Source organism: Lutzomyia longipalpis, chromosome 1 (assembly GCF_024334085.1).
Source record: "Lutzomyia longipalpis isolate SR_M1_2022 chromosome 1, ASM2433408v1".
In the NCBI taxonomy this organism is placed as follows: Eukaryota; Metazoa; Arthropoda; class Insecta; order Diptera; family Psychodidae; genus Lutzomyia; species Lutzomyia longipalpis.
In genome coordinates this window covers 45,665,761-45,684,821 of record NC_074707.1, presented here as the reverse complement: position 1 = coordinate 45,684,821, position 19,061 = coordinate 45,665,761, and the positions used below count along the sequence as shown (strand labels likewise).

Here is a 19,061-nt window from a genome sequence, read left to right as displayed (position 1 = left end):
TAATATTTGGTAAAGGGTTATAGCACAAAGATATTAATCAAATATCTTTTAAATTAACAGAAATGTTAGAAAAAAAAATGAATTAGCTATTTTACTGATTTTATTGACTATTGTCAGTTTTCTTAACAGTTCACACCTCAAAATTTAAACTTTGTTCCCTTCAGACCTGATTTCAATTTAAGATGGAGGCGCCTGGTTGTTCATAATTTCTTTATTTTCACAAAATTCTACCAAGAGTTTGATGGAGGCGCCTGGTTTTTTTCTTTTCCTTTGAAATTGAAATGGAATTATTTTATTGTTCTTTTAAATTAGAGTATTAGATGGAGGCGCCTAGTATTTTTCCTATTTCTCTCATGAATAGATTAATCTATAGGTGAGACGCCTGATTTCCCTTTGACCCTTTTCTTTCCCTATAAATTGACCAAAAAATTGCGATGATATTTTAATAATTTTGTTAGATTTTCTCAAAATTAAACCAAAGAATACGATGGAGACGCCGTGTTGTCTCTTAGAAATCTTTTTAAAAAAATTAAAATCTCTTCGAAACTTTGAACTTTAGCCCACGAGAAAATGTTTTAAACTCCTTCATTTTTATTTTAATAATCCTTATCAAAGAAAAATTGAAAATTACTTTTTTTACTTTATAAAACAAGTAAATAAATAATAAGCATAACAAAACATTATTACATTTTAGCCCCTCGGCAAGTACAGAAGAATGCAATTCAGAGGGAAAAGTTTTTTTTTAATCAAATTTCCAGAACAATTTTATTAAGTGAAGAGGCGAGTCCCTCCCGCCCAAGAAGTCAATTTATGCGAGATTACGTTGGAGAGTGGCAAAAAAGGCGTACAAGAAAGGAGAGAAATTCTAGCATGAAATTCATGTCTTGTGTGTAAATTCATTATTAATGATATTTACAGTGTGTGCATTGCAAAATGGGCGATTACAGTGTGCGTTCGAGTAAGTTGCAATTATACGTCTTCACCGCTGTTGCTATCAATTTGATGCAGACTCACTAATTATCTAAAAAATATTATGAGAACATATTCAACGTGATTTGCACTAAATTGTCGACAATCGATGGATGCGCACACTGCGGCAGATGGCTTTACAATTTTTCTCGTTTTTTTTTGCGTGAAGATGCCACGTGCTTCCTTGCGAATGCTGCAGTGTCTTATATTGCGAATATTTCTTATGTCTCTTCTCGCATATTTTTTTCGAGAGGAATATAGGTAACCGAAAACCCATAAAATATGAAATATTTTTTTTTATGATTTCATTTGCATATAAGGATCTCTTATTGGATGGGCATTGATACAGAAAAGATAATGTCTTAATTATTGCCGAAAATATTATAAGGATGAAGTAATTATATGTATAGTACAAGAGGGAGATGGATGAATAAAGCATAATATGCAAATTCTCATCACATTTTGAGATCTTTTGATGACTTTTCTGTCCGTGCGTATGAAATTTTATTGTTGTGCAATTACAGAGTCGCTCGCCGAGGACTTTTTTTTGCGTATAATATGTAGATTTTCTACAAATATAAATTGACTAAATTATTATTTTTCTTTATGCTCTTTGAGGTGGTAAAGAAAACGGTTTTGAACTTTATAATACTAATGACTTAATTAAAGAGGAAAATTTTATGTCAATTCAAGCCCCCAGTGCATGAAAAGGACTTTTTCACACGTATGCGTCAATTAAAATAAATATTTTATTCTCTTGGTGTTTCTACGGATGATGGACAGAGGGAATAAAATTATATAAGTATATATTTTTTTAAAAAAAGAGAAGCAGTGTCGTCTCTAGCACGACAACCAACCATCTCGAACCTATGCAAAAGGCCACGTATCGTGAATTATTGACTGGCAACGTGCGTGTAACCTGCAATGCATCGTGCACCTTTATTTATGCATCTATTGCCGACATATAAATATATTTCTTTTATCCGAAAAAACCACAGAGAACACTCTTTTAATTGCAATGGCAAAAGCAATCGTAACATACATAAAACATCACATTGGCAACATCAATTCATAATTCCTGATGCCCTTTCTTCTCTCTCTCATTCCACCAATATGTGCCATCGGTAGCTCTTACATCTCGTTTTGAATTGCTCAACAAGATCGAACTGTTTCGCTGTTCCTTTTCAACATACCTACCTACATATGTACATATATTTTATTATATATGTATTTCTTTGTATCTTCTTCACTTTACCTTTTTTGTGGCTTTCTTGGACCACATTGGAATTCATAGTAGCAGCATAGCAGATCGTCAGTTGCCATGTCATTGGGATCTCACGTTGTGAATCTTTAAGAAGTTTTACGCGAAAAGACACACAAAGAGTTTCCTTTTGAGATGGTTAATTTGGGTCACTTTTTTTGCTGTTTTCTCGACGTCTCAAGATCGTGCTAAATTTGCAAATATTAACTCAATTCAACGGCTCATTGAATCATCAATTTGGTGACATTCTCAAATAAAAATTGTGAAAAAATGGGAAGAGTTAAAATTGCGTACAACAGACTGTATAGATATCTCAATTTGTCCCATTGAAGTTAATTGATTTTTTTTTGAAATTCAAAAATTCGTTTTTCTATCTGTTTGAGAATATTTAGAATCAGAGGTTTAAAAACTTTCTAACTATTCAATAATTTTTTCTAGAATCCTTTTTCCTTAATTTTTCTTTAAGAAAATTAATATTTCTTTTTTATTAAGGGATTGAGGACTTAAATGGCTCAAATTAAACCCTTAATATCCTTCTCAAAGCCCGATTTGAGCTATCCTAAGCTAAAATATTTTTTTATATAAATTATTTTAAACAAACTAAATTCATTGGAAGTAATTTCTAACACCAATATGGAATATTCGTGCTTATAAATTGGGTCACAAATTATAAAATTATCCCTTCTTAAAACAGATCCCACCAATTTATTTTCGTCTGCAAGAAAATCCACCAATTCTTCCAATATTGATCCCACGGGAAGTTGCTGTTTTTGGGAAAAAGGACTCAGCCACATAAGCCCAAGAAGAAGCTGCAAAAGCTGCGAGAAAGATTTTTCAGTAGAAAATCGATGAGGGGCAATTTTGGGTATAATTTGCCGCATTTAAGATAATTTATCAATGGGAGGATCTATGGCGGAGTTTCGCGGATGCGTATTTAGGGCTTGATTTAAGACTGTGAATTGGATGGGGGTCTAATTTGTACAAAAACACACAAAAAAACGAAGAAATGTTGGAAGATTTCATTTTGAGATAGTGTCGCCGACACAAGCAAATTGGATGATTTAGTATGGGAACAGCCATAAATCTCCCGCGTTTGGCATTATGACAGCTGTGTGGATACATAATATTTCACATGTTGCTATGTATGTAATGTAATATGTATGCTCCTTTTCGGAGGCAGCGAGAGAGAGAGTGGGAGAGCGAGCACCCCAAGTGGATGGGGGAACATGAAATGTGACGATGTTTGTCGGAATGCGGGACAATTCCAGGGAATAATTTAGATTGACACAGAAATTATATTGTTTATTCAATTGACCTTGTTCTGTTGATATTTTATGAAGTTGGTGTTTTAAAATGAGTCCAAAAAAATTCATCTTATGCTGGGAGGCAAAAAAAAAAGAAATGAATCAAAAACTAGCTTGAAATTTACACCACCATCGAGCTAATAAATGCGATATATGCGTTATGGCTAAGTGTGGACGTTGTTGTTTTTTTCTTTTTTGTAAAGTAGGTATAATGTACATATATAAATGTTGCAAAAGAGAGCCCCAGCATCGATGCAATTATTTATAGTGCAACACTTTTCTCTCCATCTCAACAAGTGTTTGTTGCAAGGTATATTTCATGAAATTTCTGACATAGGTGAATGCCAAGGGAAGGAAAATTATGAGGAGAAACATGTGCATATGGATGTGGTCGCAGGCCTGGAAAGAGCGAACAGCGAACAAAATTCTTGAATGTTGTTGAAATCGAGTCCCTGCTGATCATTTGATTTAGACGAAGCGCTGGCCCCTCGACACGATCAACAAGCTCTCCAAGCAAACTTTTGTACCACAAAAAAGCCACACAACTCCCCATATTTAATTTATTAATTAAAAATTATCGCTCACACACCAAATACCCACCCGCTCCCCTACCATTTCCCCCGGCATAATCCTCGCAATAGAGAACATCATCCTCTGTCTTCTCTCGTGATGCGAAATTTCATCTTATTCGCCTTGTTCTTGCAGACAAGATTCGCCCCATTGAAAAAATACTAAATTCTTCTTATAATTTATTTCGATTGCTTGAGAAGTTGTTCCCTTGAGCTCAATGAACTTTCAAGCTGCTGTCTAGATTAACTGAAATATGCTTTTTTCTGTGCTTTCCGAGAGATCCTAAGAATTGTCAGGAAAACATCTAGATCTTAGTTTTCAAGGCTATAGTTTACTTCAGAATTTTGAGGGCTTAAATGGATCAAATTAAACCCATTATACTCGCTGATTTTTAATTACATATTAAATTTTTCTATTAGAAATTCAAGATAACCTTCTCAGAGCCCGATTTGACCTATCCTAAACTGAAAAAACCTTTATTCAAATTGTTTTAAAAAACCGAATTTATTGGAAGTAATTTTTAACACAAATATGGAATCAACAAATTATTTTTATACTGACTTTACAAATTTATTCTTTTTATTCTATTAAACAATATCTCATCACAAATTTAAAGAACAACTTAAAATTAAAAAAAGTTTATACATTTTTTAAGGACTCGTACGATTTATGATAAAAAAGGGGTAAAGAAAAATGATATAAGCTTGAATAGGCTCAATTTCTAATCAAGCTAAAAGTGGCCAAATTTTATTTATTTATTTTTTTTTAATTTTGTTATATTTGTATATCATTTTATTTTAATCTTTTCTAATTTTTATTTTAAAAATTGAAGGTAAACCTTTTTAATTCACACGTAATTCTGAGTTAAACAGGATCAATGCACTTTCCTCATATAAAAATTTAATAAAGAAATAATTTTATTAAAAAAATGATAATCATGCCAATTTAATAATATGAGAAAGAAAGTTTATATTCTGTTTTAGAACTTCAAAATATAAATGCTTATATAAGTTATATACTTAGGTATATAAGAATGGTATAATTACGAAAATTACCGGCAATTATATTGCCCATTTCGATGGAACAGGCAATTTAGTAATTTTTTCGAGATTTCCCTCTCAAAATTGGCGAAAATCTCATGAGAATTGTGATGCTTGGGAAAGTTTATAAAATAAAATTTTTATCTGTGTGACCCTGTTTTTGTTTTCGTTAAGAATAAAATTCATTTAGAATTTATTAAGCTAATATTCGGTACTATTGTAGTTTCTATTCTTTAGCTTTCGTTTTGCGCAAGGAGAGAAAGAGAGAATTTAATGATGTGCTGTGTGGCATGAGCTTCTGTATGGGAGGAAATTCTTCAAGATCATGTAAGTCACTAAACGATGCGTGAATTTAAATATGTATTAATTCACATAATTATCCCTCGGATAGACATTCACTGAACATTAGATTTCTATATGGGTATCATATCTCTCCTCTAAAATGTTTATACTTGTAAATGAGACCTCTTTGCATATCGGACAAGTAAGATCAAGAAGTTTCGCCATTTGCTTTGTTTTTTTTTCTCCTTCTGTCTCTCTTTCTCTGCTTTCTGCATAGTAATATATTAATTATTAGACTGCGGGGAAATTCTAACAAAAAACTTGAGACAATTTTATTTGTTTTTTAAGGTGAAAAAAGAAAACAAAACTCAATGCAGAAGAAAAGTCTTGTATATGAGCATTGTTTAGCATGGAGAGGGTAATAACAAGAAAAACGAAAAAAAAGTTCTTTCTCCGTAAGTGCCCTCGTAAGGTATATATTTGATTAAAACGATATTGTTGCAATGCTTGTTACACATTAATTTTTTTATTACCCATTTCATTGCCTTAATGTGTAAACAATAATACAATATGCAATAAAGGCATCAAAATACAGAATTTTATATATACGTAACACCATGGATGCACACATATTTTATAATAAATATATTTATAAGTAGGAAGTCACTTTATGACAGAGCATAAACCATTTTTATAGCACTATATTTTGCACTTAACATTTTTTTCACCTCTCCTCTTTGGCTCTTAGAGGCACGATGGCAGCCCATATGAATTGCATCAACTCTCCAAGAATATATTTTTGTGCATTTATAAATTTAATTTTAATATTTTTTTTCGAATGCTCTCTTTGGCTTTTTGCCTTTAATAAACAAAACACACATATGGGAGGTACATATTGGTTTTATATCCACCACCGGAGAAAATCATTCGCACGAAACTGCACACTATTAAACCATCCTCCCTGGATGCATACGTACATGTATGTAGGTATATTTGTTAAAATCTTATGGTGAAAAAGCACAAGAATGGGTGGCAGTGGGCGTTTTATTCTCTCCGAAGTAAATGTGGGTAATAAATCTTTTAAAAGTTCCCCGGCTCGGACATAATAAACGGCAAGTGAAACGTCTTTATTAAAACATACACTTCTTGCTGAGTAGCATGACGCCTAAAATGTGCATTATATTGTACATTTATGCGCTAGGCCACAGAGCTATATACACAGCCATTCACAATATAACGAGCAAATAGCTCTCCTGCAAATTCATTGTCTCTCACATACTGCATTGATTAATTTTTCACCAATGCAGTAAAACAAATTGTCGCATAATTTTTCCTCCTTGCCGCAGGGCTCCAAGGGATATTTTAAATATTAATTAACGGCTTACTTTCCGAAGGGCTATATAATCATTTGAATAAGTAGGTAGAAATGTTTATTAGATAGTAAAAAAGAGGAATTAGATGAAAATTAGAGGTCTTAATTTATAAGAGCTATTTAACATTAAGAAATCGATCAAAATAAATAATTGGTAATAGGTAATTTGTAGTAGGTTAAAACTAATGTTGACACAAATTTACCTTATTGTGACTCAGAAAAAGACTAACTGAGACTCAATTCCCGTTTTTGCGACTCAGCCTTTGACTAATGAAGACTCAGCCTTTGATTAATGTAGACTCAATTTTTAACTAATGTAGACACACTTTCTTTATCTTATGTTGACTCAATTTTTAACTTATCTGTACTACAAAATATCTAATGTAGCCGCGAGTTTTAACTTAAGGCGACAATAAAAAAAATAAGACAGCGAATCTTTTTAAATGAACAGAATCTTATTAGTGGAATATTAACAAGGAAAGTCTTTTTGTTTTTTTTTTTGTGATAAAAGCGAACTCCTCCGAAATGGCTGTCTAAATAAGAAAAGAGTTGAGTCGCAAAAAGGGGAAATGAGTCTCAATTAGTCTTTTTCTGAGTCATGATTAGATGGATTCATTTGTAGTAACTGCAAAGAAAATGTCTTTAAACAACTTAAAAGAAAAAACTGTTTTTTAAATATTAGGCATTCAAAGCAAAAAAAGAAATAAACCAAACTGCAAGAAAAAAAATCAGTAATATTTAAGTTACTCAAAGGATTATCTTTTATTAATATTTTTTAATTCTCACTGAAATCATTTCTATTTATAAGATTTTTTTTTAGTTTGACGATGTTAATAAGAACTTTGATATATGCCGTAGTCCTAATTCTAATTCTTGAGTTTTCATAATATTTCCAAAATTCTTAAACATTTCTTCTTACTCCAAATAACTTTCTCATTCCTATTGCTGAGAAATTTAAATAAATCTTCGAATAAACGTATAGTTCTTTATTTTCCCTACCGGAAAATAAAGTATTTTATTTACTAAGAGTCTCGTTTCGACAAAAAAAATGAAAAGAGGATGTCCAAGAAATAATAAAATGTAACTAAGAATCACCCTGTGGTATTAGCACGCTGCCCTGCTCGGCTATCCCATGAGACGCCGGGCAATCTTTGAATGAGCACAGCTACCGTGAAGACCGCCTCTACAGCGCGCAAGTGAGTGTGGAGCGCGGAACGCCCCTCGCAAGAGAAGCAATGGCTTCCGTTCGGAGCTGTGGTTCTTATGGTAACAAACGGCGGCTTCCTGCTCGGGCCACGACAATTTGCGCAAATGCGACAATTTCCGAGAGTTTTGGTGCACCTATTCCCATGCACCATACAAGATGCCACGAGGTGATAAGGAATTGCTTTCCTGCTACGAGGAGGTGGCAAATACGGGATGTTACCACCATTGATTCCCATTTTTACTATGAATAAATTCACAGGATATGAAAATGTAGCTTGAAGTTGTGTTTTTCTGTGTTCAGGAAGGAAAGAAAAAATGTTACAACCTTTTGATATTTCACAATTTATTTTATACTTATATATATTTGTGATATGTTTTGTTGTACTATATATGAGAGAGTTTATTCGGTACTTTGTGCCATCAAGTTGAGTGTTGTGATTTTCAAGCGTGTAAAATGTTTATTGTGTCAAAAGCACCCTCTTGGCAGTTGTAAAAATTTAATTAAATCATTTTATTTGTTTATGAAGTAAAGTGATCTTATGATTATGCTCTCGAATCAAGAATATGATGCATTCCTAATGAAATATTGGAAAGAACATAGAAAAATCGTCATGAGACTTTAAAAATTCAAAAAAAAAAAATTTTAAATAAAAAGAATTAGTTAAAATTCTCTTGGAAATCAAATTTTTGAAGCTTTGTGATGTATAAAGAACATTATGCACTATGAAATAATTTACTTTAGAATTAGTTTTGAATTTTTTTTTGGTTTATGAATTTATTGCAAAGCACAATCACAAGGAAAGATTTAACAATATTCGGCAGTCTATAAACACTTGAATGGCTATATGGATCCGGAAGGAATCCAACAGCCGTACTAATTTAAAGTGGAGAAGAAGAAGAAACACTTGAATAAGATTGTATTATAAGAAAAATAAATCCTCAAAATTCTTTTAATATTTTCGTCAGAACATTCTTAGAGAATTTCTATAGTTTTTTTGATTTTTCAATCTTTCTCAGACACTTCTTAACATATTATTGATTAAAGTTTTTTTTTTAATTACCAGGAAAAATCTTCTTATAATTTTCCATATCCTCCTTATAACGCGATCTAAAGATATCAGAAAAATATCTCTGAATTTTTAACTTTATCATAATTAACTGATACGGTTCAAAATCTATCTGACACATGTCCTAATAAAATCTCAATGCAGGACAATAATTTCTTCTATTATTCTTAGTAAATTAGAGATACTAAAATGTCAATAGAATTAAATTTATAGAGCTGGTACCGATAGATTTTTTATCCCATCGTAGAATGAAAAATGAAATTTTGACGACTGTTTACCTCAATTAACGGATGAAAAAAAATTCTGAGATCCTCAAATAAATATATTAAAAGTTCTCAGTCTTAATCCCTTCTAACATTCTGAGAAAAAAAAAGTTATATTTTTTTAATTTTTGTATTTCTCTTCATTTTCAATTGACCGCAATAATTTGCCTTCTTTCTTTCATTTCCTTTAAGAAGAAAGAACAACAATTCTTCCTTAAGATTTTTAACAGAAGAAAATTTTTCCTTAATTATTTTTCTTCCTTTATATTTTTCCAGATTTTTTTTCTTGAAATCTATATGCCTATTTTACTAAATAAATGTAGTACAATAACCTCTTTTCTATTTTGTTGAATTTTCAATAAAATTTTGCTCAATTTCTTTCACTTCTTCGGGTATTTATAAATAAAAAGCTGTGTCTGAAAGAAACACAGCTAACTATAAGAAAGCATATTCAATTCTTTATAAAAAAAAAGTTCTAGAATATTGATGAAGGGGCTAAATTTCCATAGAAACTATTACGAATCTATTATTAGTATCTACCTATACCTTTATGGAAATAATAGTGAAGCTCCAGAAGTGTCTTACAAAGCATCGTGTTGCGCTGTTGAAGAATGAAAGAAAAATGTTTTTCTGCAATGTTGCACAAGTCTGTGATTTTCCGCATTTAGACATAAAATGTCTTCTATATTGAGACCATGAATTATTAATGTTCAATGACATGTGAGAGATGTTATTATTTAGTATGACATTACTCATTATTTCACATTCACCTGTGCGCAGATTATTGTTAATCACTAAAGGTACCAAAGCATTGCAAAAGCCACAACGCCCGCGTTTGTTTGGGTTGTCTTGTCTTGGCATCCACGACCAGACAGCCCAGAACCAACCATATCTCTCTATTCACCGGTGAAACTTGTTGAGATTTACACAAAATGTAAACAGTAATTTGAGGTTTACGGAGTGTCACACTACATTTTTTATGAGACATGCAATATACTCCTCAAGTTGTGGCGCGTCTTCTTGGTGGATCAGCAACCATTTGACTTACATGCGGAAGAATCGGGGCAACAATATGTGAGGAATCACTTTCAATTTCGGAACGAAATTCTTCAAAAAAGAATTGATCTTCAGTGTTTTTTTGTTTGGGTGGCCTTTTGGGGTCTTTTGGGATTGTGCGGAGGATGCCTCCTGAAAGAAAGGTTGATGATACCTCATATCAACCCACAATTGCTAATTAACCCTCCAGGTTCGATATAATATGCCAAAGAAGAACCAAAGCAGGTCTCTTCTTCTTTTCTTCTTTTATTTTTTTTTCTTTAGCTATAGAGCTCTTCTTTTTTTGTGCATAGGTAGGTTTACGACGATGGATATTCCTTTATCCGCACCAAATTCTTGTCACAACATTGACGAGCAAATTGCTGGTTTTTGTTGTAAAAGCCTCCACCAACGGACAGGTACTAATTTTACGTTACTTTTATTTCATATCGCCATACAACTCTCTATACACATTATTATCTCTAATAACTCGCGCCACAGCATGGCCCTCGCGGAGATGTTAATATGTGGACAAAAACACTGCTGAGCCAAATAATGAGGTACGCACAAACTTTCAGAATCAAATTATTTTAATTATTGAATAAAACTTTTCCACAACCAAACATTTATGTAAGATGAGGCCTTGTAAAAGCCTAAAAATTACATCTCTTGGGAGTTAGGAAAAAAAATCTCACACTGAATTTTGATTGACACCCTAAATTGAGAGACTGGTGAAGGTTTTTGGCCGTTTGCAGGCTCATTCGACAAGAAAGAAAGGAAAATTTTGAAGATAATTTTTAAGAAAAAAATCAAAGTTTCTCTAAGAACTTCTTAATTCACAAAGTCTTTTTTTGAGGAAGAACAAGAAGTTCAGAGTGCAAAATTCAGAGATATTGAAATTACTCACAAGATGTAGTACCTACCTGGAAATACCTCAAAGGTAACCCCCTCGAGAGGCTAACACAAAATATACATAGCATAGGTAGCATAAGCCGAAAAGTCGATTCAAAACGGGAGAAAGGGGCAGGGAGGCGCTGTGAGGCTAAATTGGCCAATCATGGAGTTCTCTCGCTCTTTCGCTTCAGCCTCACAGAAACGGTTTCGGATTTAATAATATGATTTTGAGAAATTATATGCAGCACTACAAAAAAAGATAATTTACGTCGATATATGATTGAAATTGAGAATGGGAGAGCGACCAATGCAGAAGGATGTTGCGTGACCAGAAACCCGAAAAATTCTATAATATTTTTGTTTTTGTTTCACATTGCCCGTCATTTTGGCTGTCGAAAGTTTTTTCTCTTCACATTATTATAGGTGTTTTTGGTGGTTTTTTGTTGTTTTTCCCGCGGGATGGTATTACTTCTATCAATGGCGTCGAGAGTTGTATTAGATATTGTACAAAAAATTTATAATATATATACTCTTTTAGTTATGACAATGTAGGTATATATTCGCATTATGTAGGTATGATGAACCTAATGGCTCAAAATGGAGAGCTTTGTACACCAAAGGTTTTTTTTTTAGTTTAGGTTTTAGATTGAAAAATTTTAAGGCCAATATTTCAGTTTATTTTATAAAATTTTATTTCGGGTTTGCTTTCTCAAAAACTTTTCAAATCTTCACTGCGATTGACTCCCAGACAGTAAAGTAAGATAAAGGAAAATAATCCTAAATTTTTCGAATAACATTTTAAATGCTAAATTCTTTAATCTATCGTGATGAAAAAAAAATAGATTTTTAAAATTAAGAAATAGAGGCGTTTTATGTTTTAGGGTAAATATAACTCAATGGTTCTAAAAGGGTTAATTAAATATGAGCAAAATCTCATCAGACTTTAAAAACCTATTAATAAAAAAAAATAAATTCTGCACAGTCGAACACATTTTATTTATTTTTCAAAATTCATTTAAAATTTAAATTGAAACAGTTTTATGTTAAAATGATTGCTTGTAATGGCTTCAAAGGTCTTTACTCCCTACGGTAACTAGGTAGGTACCTACCTATCTTACCTACAATTAACAGAACTGATAATTTTTGACTGACATAACACAAATAAATGCAGATAATTTTGCAATTTTATGTAAATATATAAACAATAAAAAATTGAAATGTTTACTGAAATTATTATCTCAGCATAAAAATTATTCCGTCACAATACAACGTTAAAAAAATAAAATTAACACAATTTATGCGGCGCGATTGCGACTGAAAATTAAATCTCATTTGAGACAATTTTATTTTCAAGCTTAATTTAAATATTTCTTCATACATAGCTATATACATATAAGGGCAATTATGGGTAATTTAGAGCAGAACCTTTAAAATATATTAAAATACATACTGATAGTATGGAATTACTAGTTAATATGTACATGTTTTCAAGTTGCAAAAAGTTGTATTATCATAATTCAAGGTTGTTAGTACCTTACTTTTTATATACAAATACCGGCGGCTATCTGCAACTATGTAATGTATGTAAGTAACTAATGGGAGGAGCATTTGGATTTTTGTTTCTGTATGTACAAAGCTATTTATTTGAAACTTCTTTCCCACTCAATCATTGTGAATGGGATCCTTATTTGACTCTTTGATTATAAAGCTGAGAGTGAGATGACTCTATTTTATGCTTATTCATGTTGGTTTGTTTATGTAGGGTTCACTTTATCATGTTGAGAAGTTTATATTCTTTAATTTTGAAGATTTTCTTTTGAGTTTCAAAGATGAGAAAATTTTCAAGGAAAATGAGTAGAAAATTAATTCTGAACTTAATTTAATTTTTTGAAAAAATATATTTTTCAAATTTTTAGTAGATCTCTAAACTAACTATAGTGCAAGCGAGAGAGGTATATGAAAGTCTTGTCTCTACCGGGCAACATTATTTTACTCTGTTCAGCATAAAAACAGCCTATATAGCTTATTCATTGCTATGCTCCGCCTATATTTATCTCCATCTCATTCTTTCACATAGAAACTCCCCAGCATATGACGGGGCTTCTCTTTCTACTTCCGGTTTTTGTCACATTCCCACATTATTTCTCCATCCTTTGCACACCTGGTGCCACAATGTTGCGGTGTATGGGGAAATAGCACGTAGTAGCAGACCATCCCTCTCGTGTGTTTCATACCTGAAAGCCGCAGCAGTTCCTCGGTGGTCAGTGATGGCAAGCTGCACACGGAGACGCGGCCAGCACTTCTTAGTTCAAAACGAATACTTGCAGAGGGCGCACACACAGGGTTACCTCCGGTTCCAAGCTCAAACTCCTCCAATTAAATTAGTGCTTAAACAGACTGCATCGTATTAATCAACCATACGTGGAACGCGGTGTCCAAAGTGATCCCATTTAACGTACACACTTAAGGACCCTAACCCAATTGCAGTCTCACTGAGGGTCCTCTCTGTACGCGTATGAGAAATTTGTGTTTTGTGCCGCAAACTTTTTGCGCAAAAAAACTATTGTTGTGAAGAAAACTATATACATACAGAGAGCCGAAAAAAAGGCTGGATGTGAACCATATTCAAAGTGATTGCAACTTATTACTTTTAAATGCAAAGAAACTAAAGAGAAGAAAAATATTGTGCTCTAGGATTTTTTTTGATAGCTTGTCTTGTTGTGTGAAGTGATCTCGGTGAGAAAGTTCGTGTTAAATAAACACATAAACATGATTCAAATCAGAAACTTATGATGGAAATTAATCACGTGTAAATAGCTTAGGGCTTTGCCTCATTTGCGCTGGCGGGGCACATAAGAGGGGGTTGCAGAGTGTTGGGTGTTTCAGCATGGCCCGTATATACGCAGTTCCGGCGGCTTTTGGGATTGTTGAGTGAAAAATCAATGGAAAAAGCTCCAAAGCTTTCGTTAATTTTCTTTAATCATTCTCTGGTTAAAAAATACTAATTAAGGCAGCAAAGAATCCTAATTAGAACTTTTTTTTAAACTATATATAGCTGTGAGCTTTTATCCTGAAAAATTCTATATAAGAAAAAGCTCATCCCTAAATAAATATTTTACTGCGTTGAAACTAATATGTAAAACTGAATTAACTAAAACTAAAATTAGGGGATATTTTAAAGGTATTGCGCAAGATGATGGTATTGTTAGTGATGTACATACATGCATATATACGGTGTGGTCGTTTGTCAATTTTGTCAAATTGCACCTGCCAGGTTGTCAGCGTGCAATGAAAATCGCAGTATTTGAGACCGGTGGTCGCACAAGAGTGTGTCCCCTCCATCATCGAGCGGTGTGCACAAAAGTGTGTTTAAAATGTGATGGAAAAGACTGTGTGTGAAAAATTGTGCACAGTCCGGGGCGACACTTGTCCATGTCAATTTTAATAATCTTAATATATAAAGCTGAAATGTTTGTCTGTCTGTGGCACATGAACTCCTCCTAAACGGCTGGGCCGATTTTGATGAAATTTGGTATGGGGGTAGAGGGGGTCAATACGAGTTGCAAGCGCTATATGGGATTCCGCTCCAACCCCCCTTTATAGCGCCCCCACAGAAAAATTGTTTTTTCCCATTTTCTACCTGCTGAAGGGTCAGATAACGGGATTTTTTTATTTTTAGAATTTCTCGGGGTACCGTATTATTCATCCCCCCTATTAATATACGCCCCCCTTTTATAGCTTAAAATGGTGATTGCTCACACGTGATTGGGGGCTCGGGTTGACTAGTTTATTAATAAATACAAGTTCGGGCCATTGAACATGCCGTAAAACTATGAGAAAAATTGTGTAAATTGCAAGTCTATTGGAAAATCATCAAGCTCAATTACTTTCATTTGTACAGCACGGCCCGTAATTGTAGGCATTTCACCTGCTCAAATTGTTTTCACTCCATTTTCACTCTGTGTGCAAGAGGGTGCATTTCTGCCATCAAACTTTTTGCACGAGGGAGTTTAAAGTTTGTTTTTTTTTGCCACAGAGGTATGTTAAAAAAAATCCTACATCGTAGGGTTCAAGGATTACAATCACCCTTTTTGTCCCTTCGGAGAGCTTTAATATTTAAGGGGTAACATACCTACCTTTTAAAAATCTTGATAATTTAATTCTATTTTTATGATCAATTAGTCGAAATATGGAGAGAGAAGAGCTTGAAAGAATTCGATTGAACGAAAATCAAAAATTTACTAAGAAAATTTTAAACGTTAATCTTTCTTAAATCTTCATTACAAAATAGTTATTAAAGAAATAAAAAAAAATAAATAAGAATTTACTTAATTTAAATAGTTGATGAACTAATAAGAAAATCTTTGAAATGTAATTTAAAATTTTAAAAATATATATCAAAATTTCAAAGAAAGCTGTCCTGGAGCTTTCGGCTCTTTTAGTTCAATGAATTGACATATTAAATTCCCTGATTAACTACCGATAAATTCCTTTAATTTAATAAATTATAAATCTAGTTGAATAACTTTTTATTTAAACTACTAAACATTTAGCTAAATTGAAGTGTTGAAGAAAAAGAACTTTTAAATCGAATTCAAAGTGATATGTAACCCCTTCAAAGCAACCCCCAATATACACAAAAATTATTCATTATATGCCTTATGTATGCACTACCCCCTGATATATACTTACTACTTGAAGGCATGGGGGGTTTATTTTGTCCAAAACGATGGCTCTTCGGTAAACACCCAATGCGGGGGTGACCGTGGGCATCTATACGATTTTCTCCCCTGAAAACAGTCCGAAAAGTTCTCGCCTGGACGTTGAAAGGAAAAAAAAGTTCTAATGTAGTTTTTCGAGTGTAACTCCACTTTGCGTGTCACGAAATTATTTATTTGACACTTTGGTACGACGGTATCGGTATACACACACCGTTCATGGCTTGAGTAATACTCACAGATTATTTGTCATGCCAGTCATTCTCGTATTAAGTAAATGTCTAAATGTATGGTAGACTTGTGCGCTTAAAAGGACCCTCATGGCGCGCAATGCAAACGATACTAATCCGCTGCTTGTATCATCCATCCAACAACCCCCAACTCTTATTAATTTCATAAACCCCCGTGTAGGTTGGGGGGGGGGGTGGTTAATTAATATTTAGGGGGTCCACTGTGGCCCATTGAACGATCAATCAATTTATTACCCACCTGTATTGGCACGACAAATTGTCCGCCAAAGCCCTTCGATATGGATTAGTTTTTCAATTAAGCAATATATACCTTTACGATATTATATGTTCATAAATACCTATATATGTATGAGCTTCATCGTAATGATAGCCACATTATGCGACACATAAACTGGGAACGAACAAACCGGATAATTGAATTCAATGAGAGTGTCTACGCAGCCGGCGAGAAGTATCATAATCAATTCTCACCTAATTTTCAAATCTAATATTATACAATTTAATGCTAATGGAGTTCAATTACATTTTGTTAAGTAAATAACTATCACTGTGTGGGTGTGTACCATAGGGAAAGAATGAGAGAGGGATATGTAGAGGAAAAAAAACTACCGGTTGTGAATTTAATAATATAAAAATTTATAAAGAACACACCTCATTGAAATACTGGAACACCCAACACTCTGCCTTAATGAAGACGTCGCTAGATATTTTTTTTTTTTTGCCAAATTAACCATCGCCCAGAGATAGCAAATTCACACATGGAGTCCCCATTAGAGTAGCAAATAGGCGATTTAAATGCGCATTTCGTTGGGCCATACCATAAATCTCCTTCTTTTGCTTCTAATTCCATATAAAACCAGCAGTATCTCTTCACCTTGAACTCCGTGGTAGGAAAAAAGGGCCAGAATATTAGAGAGTCTTCATTACACTTATACGCGGTGTGAGACAGGAGAGTAAAAGTGATCTTCAGCAGCTAAAGAGACGCACGGGAAAGGTGTGTTTGAAGAAGAAGTAGAGGAAGTATATTGGCGGGGGAGGTAAAGTGAAGTGGACACACGGTGGTGATTTTTTTGCTGACAAAGTGAATCTGGATCGGATTGGTGTGGCGGGTTGCTTTGAGGCGCCATCGAGAACGGGGCTCCCATGTGTGGAAACGGGTGAGCCACATCCGACCAGTGCTCACCTGTTTCACCACCAGCCTGTCACGGTGCTGCCGTCGACGTCGGTGGATGATCCAAAGACCCCGACGCTGGCTGGGGTGACGACCGCATTGGCTATTCCGGGCAGTGGTGGCCACACGAGTGCACTAGCAATGAGTCAACTTGGGACGGTGTACGCCACCAAGCGGCGGAGACGCAACGGGAAGAGGTGAGTCTCCTTTTTTATTTATTAATTTAGGGGAACGAGGCTCAATTCTGACCTCCAAAGGTCCACGCAGAGTGAGAAAAAATGGTGTAAAATGAAAAGTAATATTCTCAAATCTGGAACCATTTTAAAGCCCATTTAATGATCTTTGTCCATAATTTTCTACATTTAAAGTTTTATCAGTTTTAAGTAATAGCGGATTGAAAAAGACCTTAAGAGGTTCGAATTGGGCCACGTTCCCCCACTTGATCCTTATTCGTTATTTGTTTTATTTCATAAAAAAGACTCTATATAAATCTTAAAAAGAATTTAAAACTTAAGAGCTTCTGAATCAATTTAAAGTAAAGCTTTTTTGCGATTAAGGTGACTTTCAAATTAGGCCCACAAAATGCTTTTTTCTGAATTTAAATATTATTTTCTATGTAAATTAATTTAAATTGGATTAGCGACTAGAAAACAATTTTTGTTTTTACAGATTTTCACTTGAGAATTAAGAAATGAATAATTTCCTTAATTAAAACATTAAGATAGAATTTTTTTTTAAAGTAGATAAATTGAAAAAAAGTTTATGCAGTTGAATGATTATTTTTAAAATGAAATGTTTAATTTTGAATTAATTTTAGACTTTTTTGATTTGACATATTTAAAAACGTCGCATAAAGTCAAGAAAATATATTTCCTAATTTAATTTCACTTGTTTAATTATTTTTGGGCAGTGTCTGTAAGTCAAATGTATGTAAAACATACCTACGTATAAAAAAACCAAAAGAACATGGCAAATTTTGTTGGTTTTCCTCCTATTTAAATGCTTTGTATATAACCCTCGGTTAATTTTTTTTGCAATTCAGAACGTCTTGTTAGGAGGTATTTAAAAAGTTGTTAATGGATTATCGTGTGGGTGAAATCACAAGAAATTCTGAGAGAAAGACATCCTCATGAATATTCACACAAACTCATAAATTTTTCCCAAATTTCCTAAAATGTATTTTACTTTTATATTTACATTTTGAGCTATAAAAAGTCCCATTAAACTGGGTCATTTTAGATAAGAAAACCTACTTAAGGGGTCTCTTTTTTCCCTATATGTAAAAAAATGGCAAAATTTCTTTCACAAAGGACATCAGTTACAATATGAATTGGGGGAGTAAGAAAAAATCTAAATAAATAGTTCTTTGACCTGACTACATGAATCCGTTCCAAATTGTGTAATTCACCGGGAAATGCCGCAGAGAAATCTCTGATTTTTTTTGTTAGAAGGCATCACTCACAAATTCAATCTCCTTCTGAGTGAAATCTGTCTCACAGGCGTCACTCTCATTTCTTCTCTTTTTTTTTTGCTCCTCTGGATGGTAGAAAAAAAGGCCAGAGATCCTACTACCTGGACAATTTGAGGAATATCTGTGAGAAGATTACCACTGACTGAGAAATCTAATACACACTGTGCGCCCTCATATAATACGGAGC

The 19,061-nt window shown here is 33.4% G+C and overlaps 1 protein-coding gene across 3 annotated transcripts in view; it reads left to right on the top strand.

Moving 5' to 3' along the window:
- The first annotated feature begins 13,382 nt into the window (after window positions 1-13,382).
- The window catches only part of LOC129787775 (aryl hydrocarbon receptor protein 1), a 73,176-nt gene continuing 67,497 nt past the window's right edge, over window positions 13,383-19,061 (top strand). For 2 of the 3 annotated variants that reach the window (XM_055823543.1, XM_055823541.1), the window contains exons 1-2: window positions 13,383-14,072; window positions 17,093-17,600. In XM_055823543.1, the coding sequence (XP_055679518.1) occupies window positions 17,545-17,600 (56 nt within the window). In that variant the 5' untranslated portion in view covers window positions 13,383-14,072; window positions 17,093-17,544. The remainder of the gene's footprint in view (window positions 14,073-17,092; window positions 17,601-19,061) is intronic. The other variant, XM_055823542.1, reaches the window with a different exon arrangement.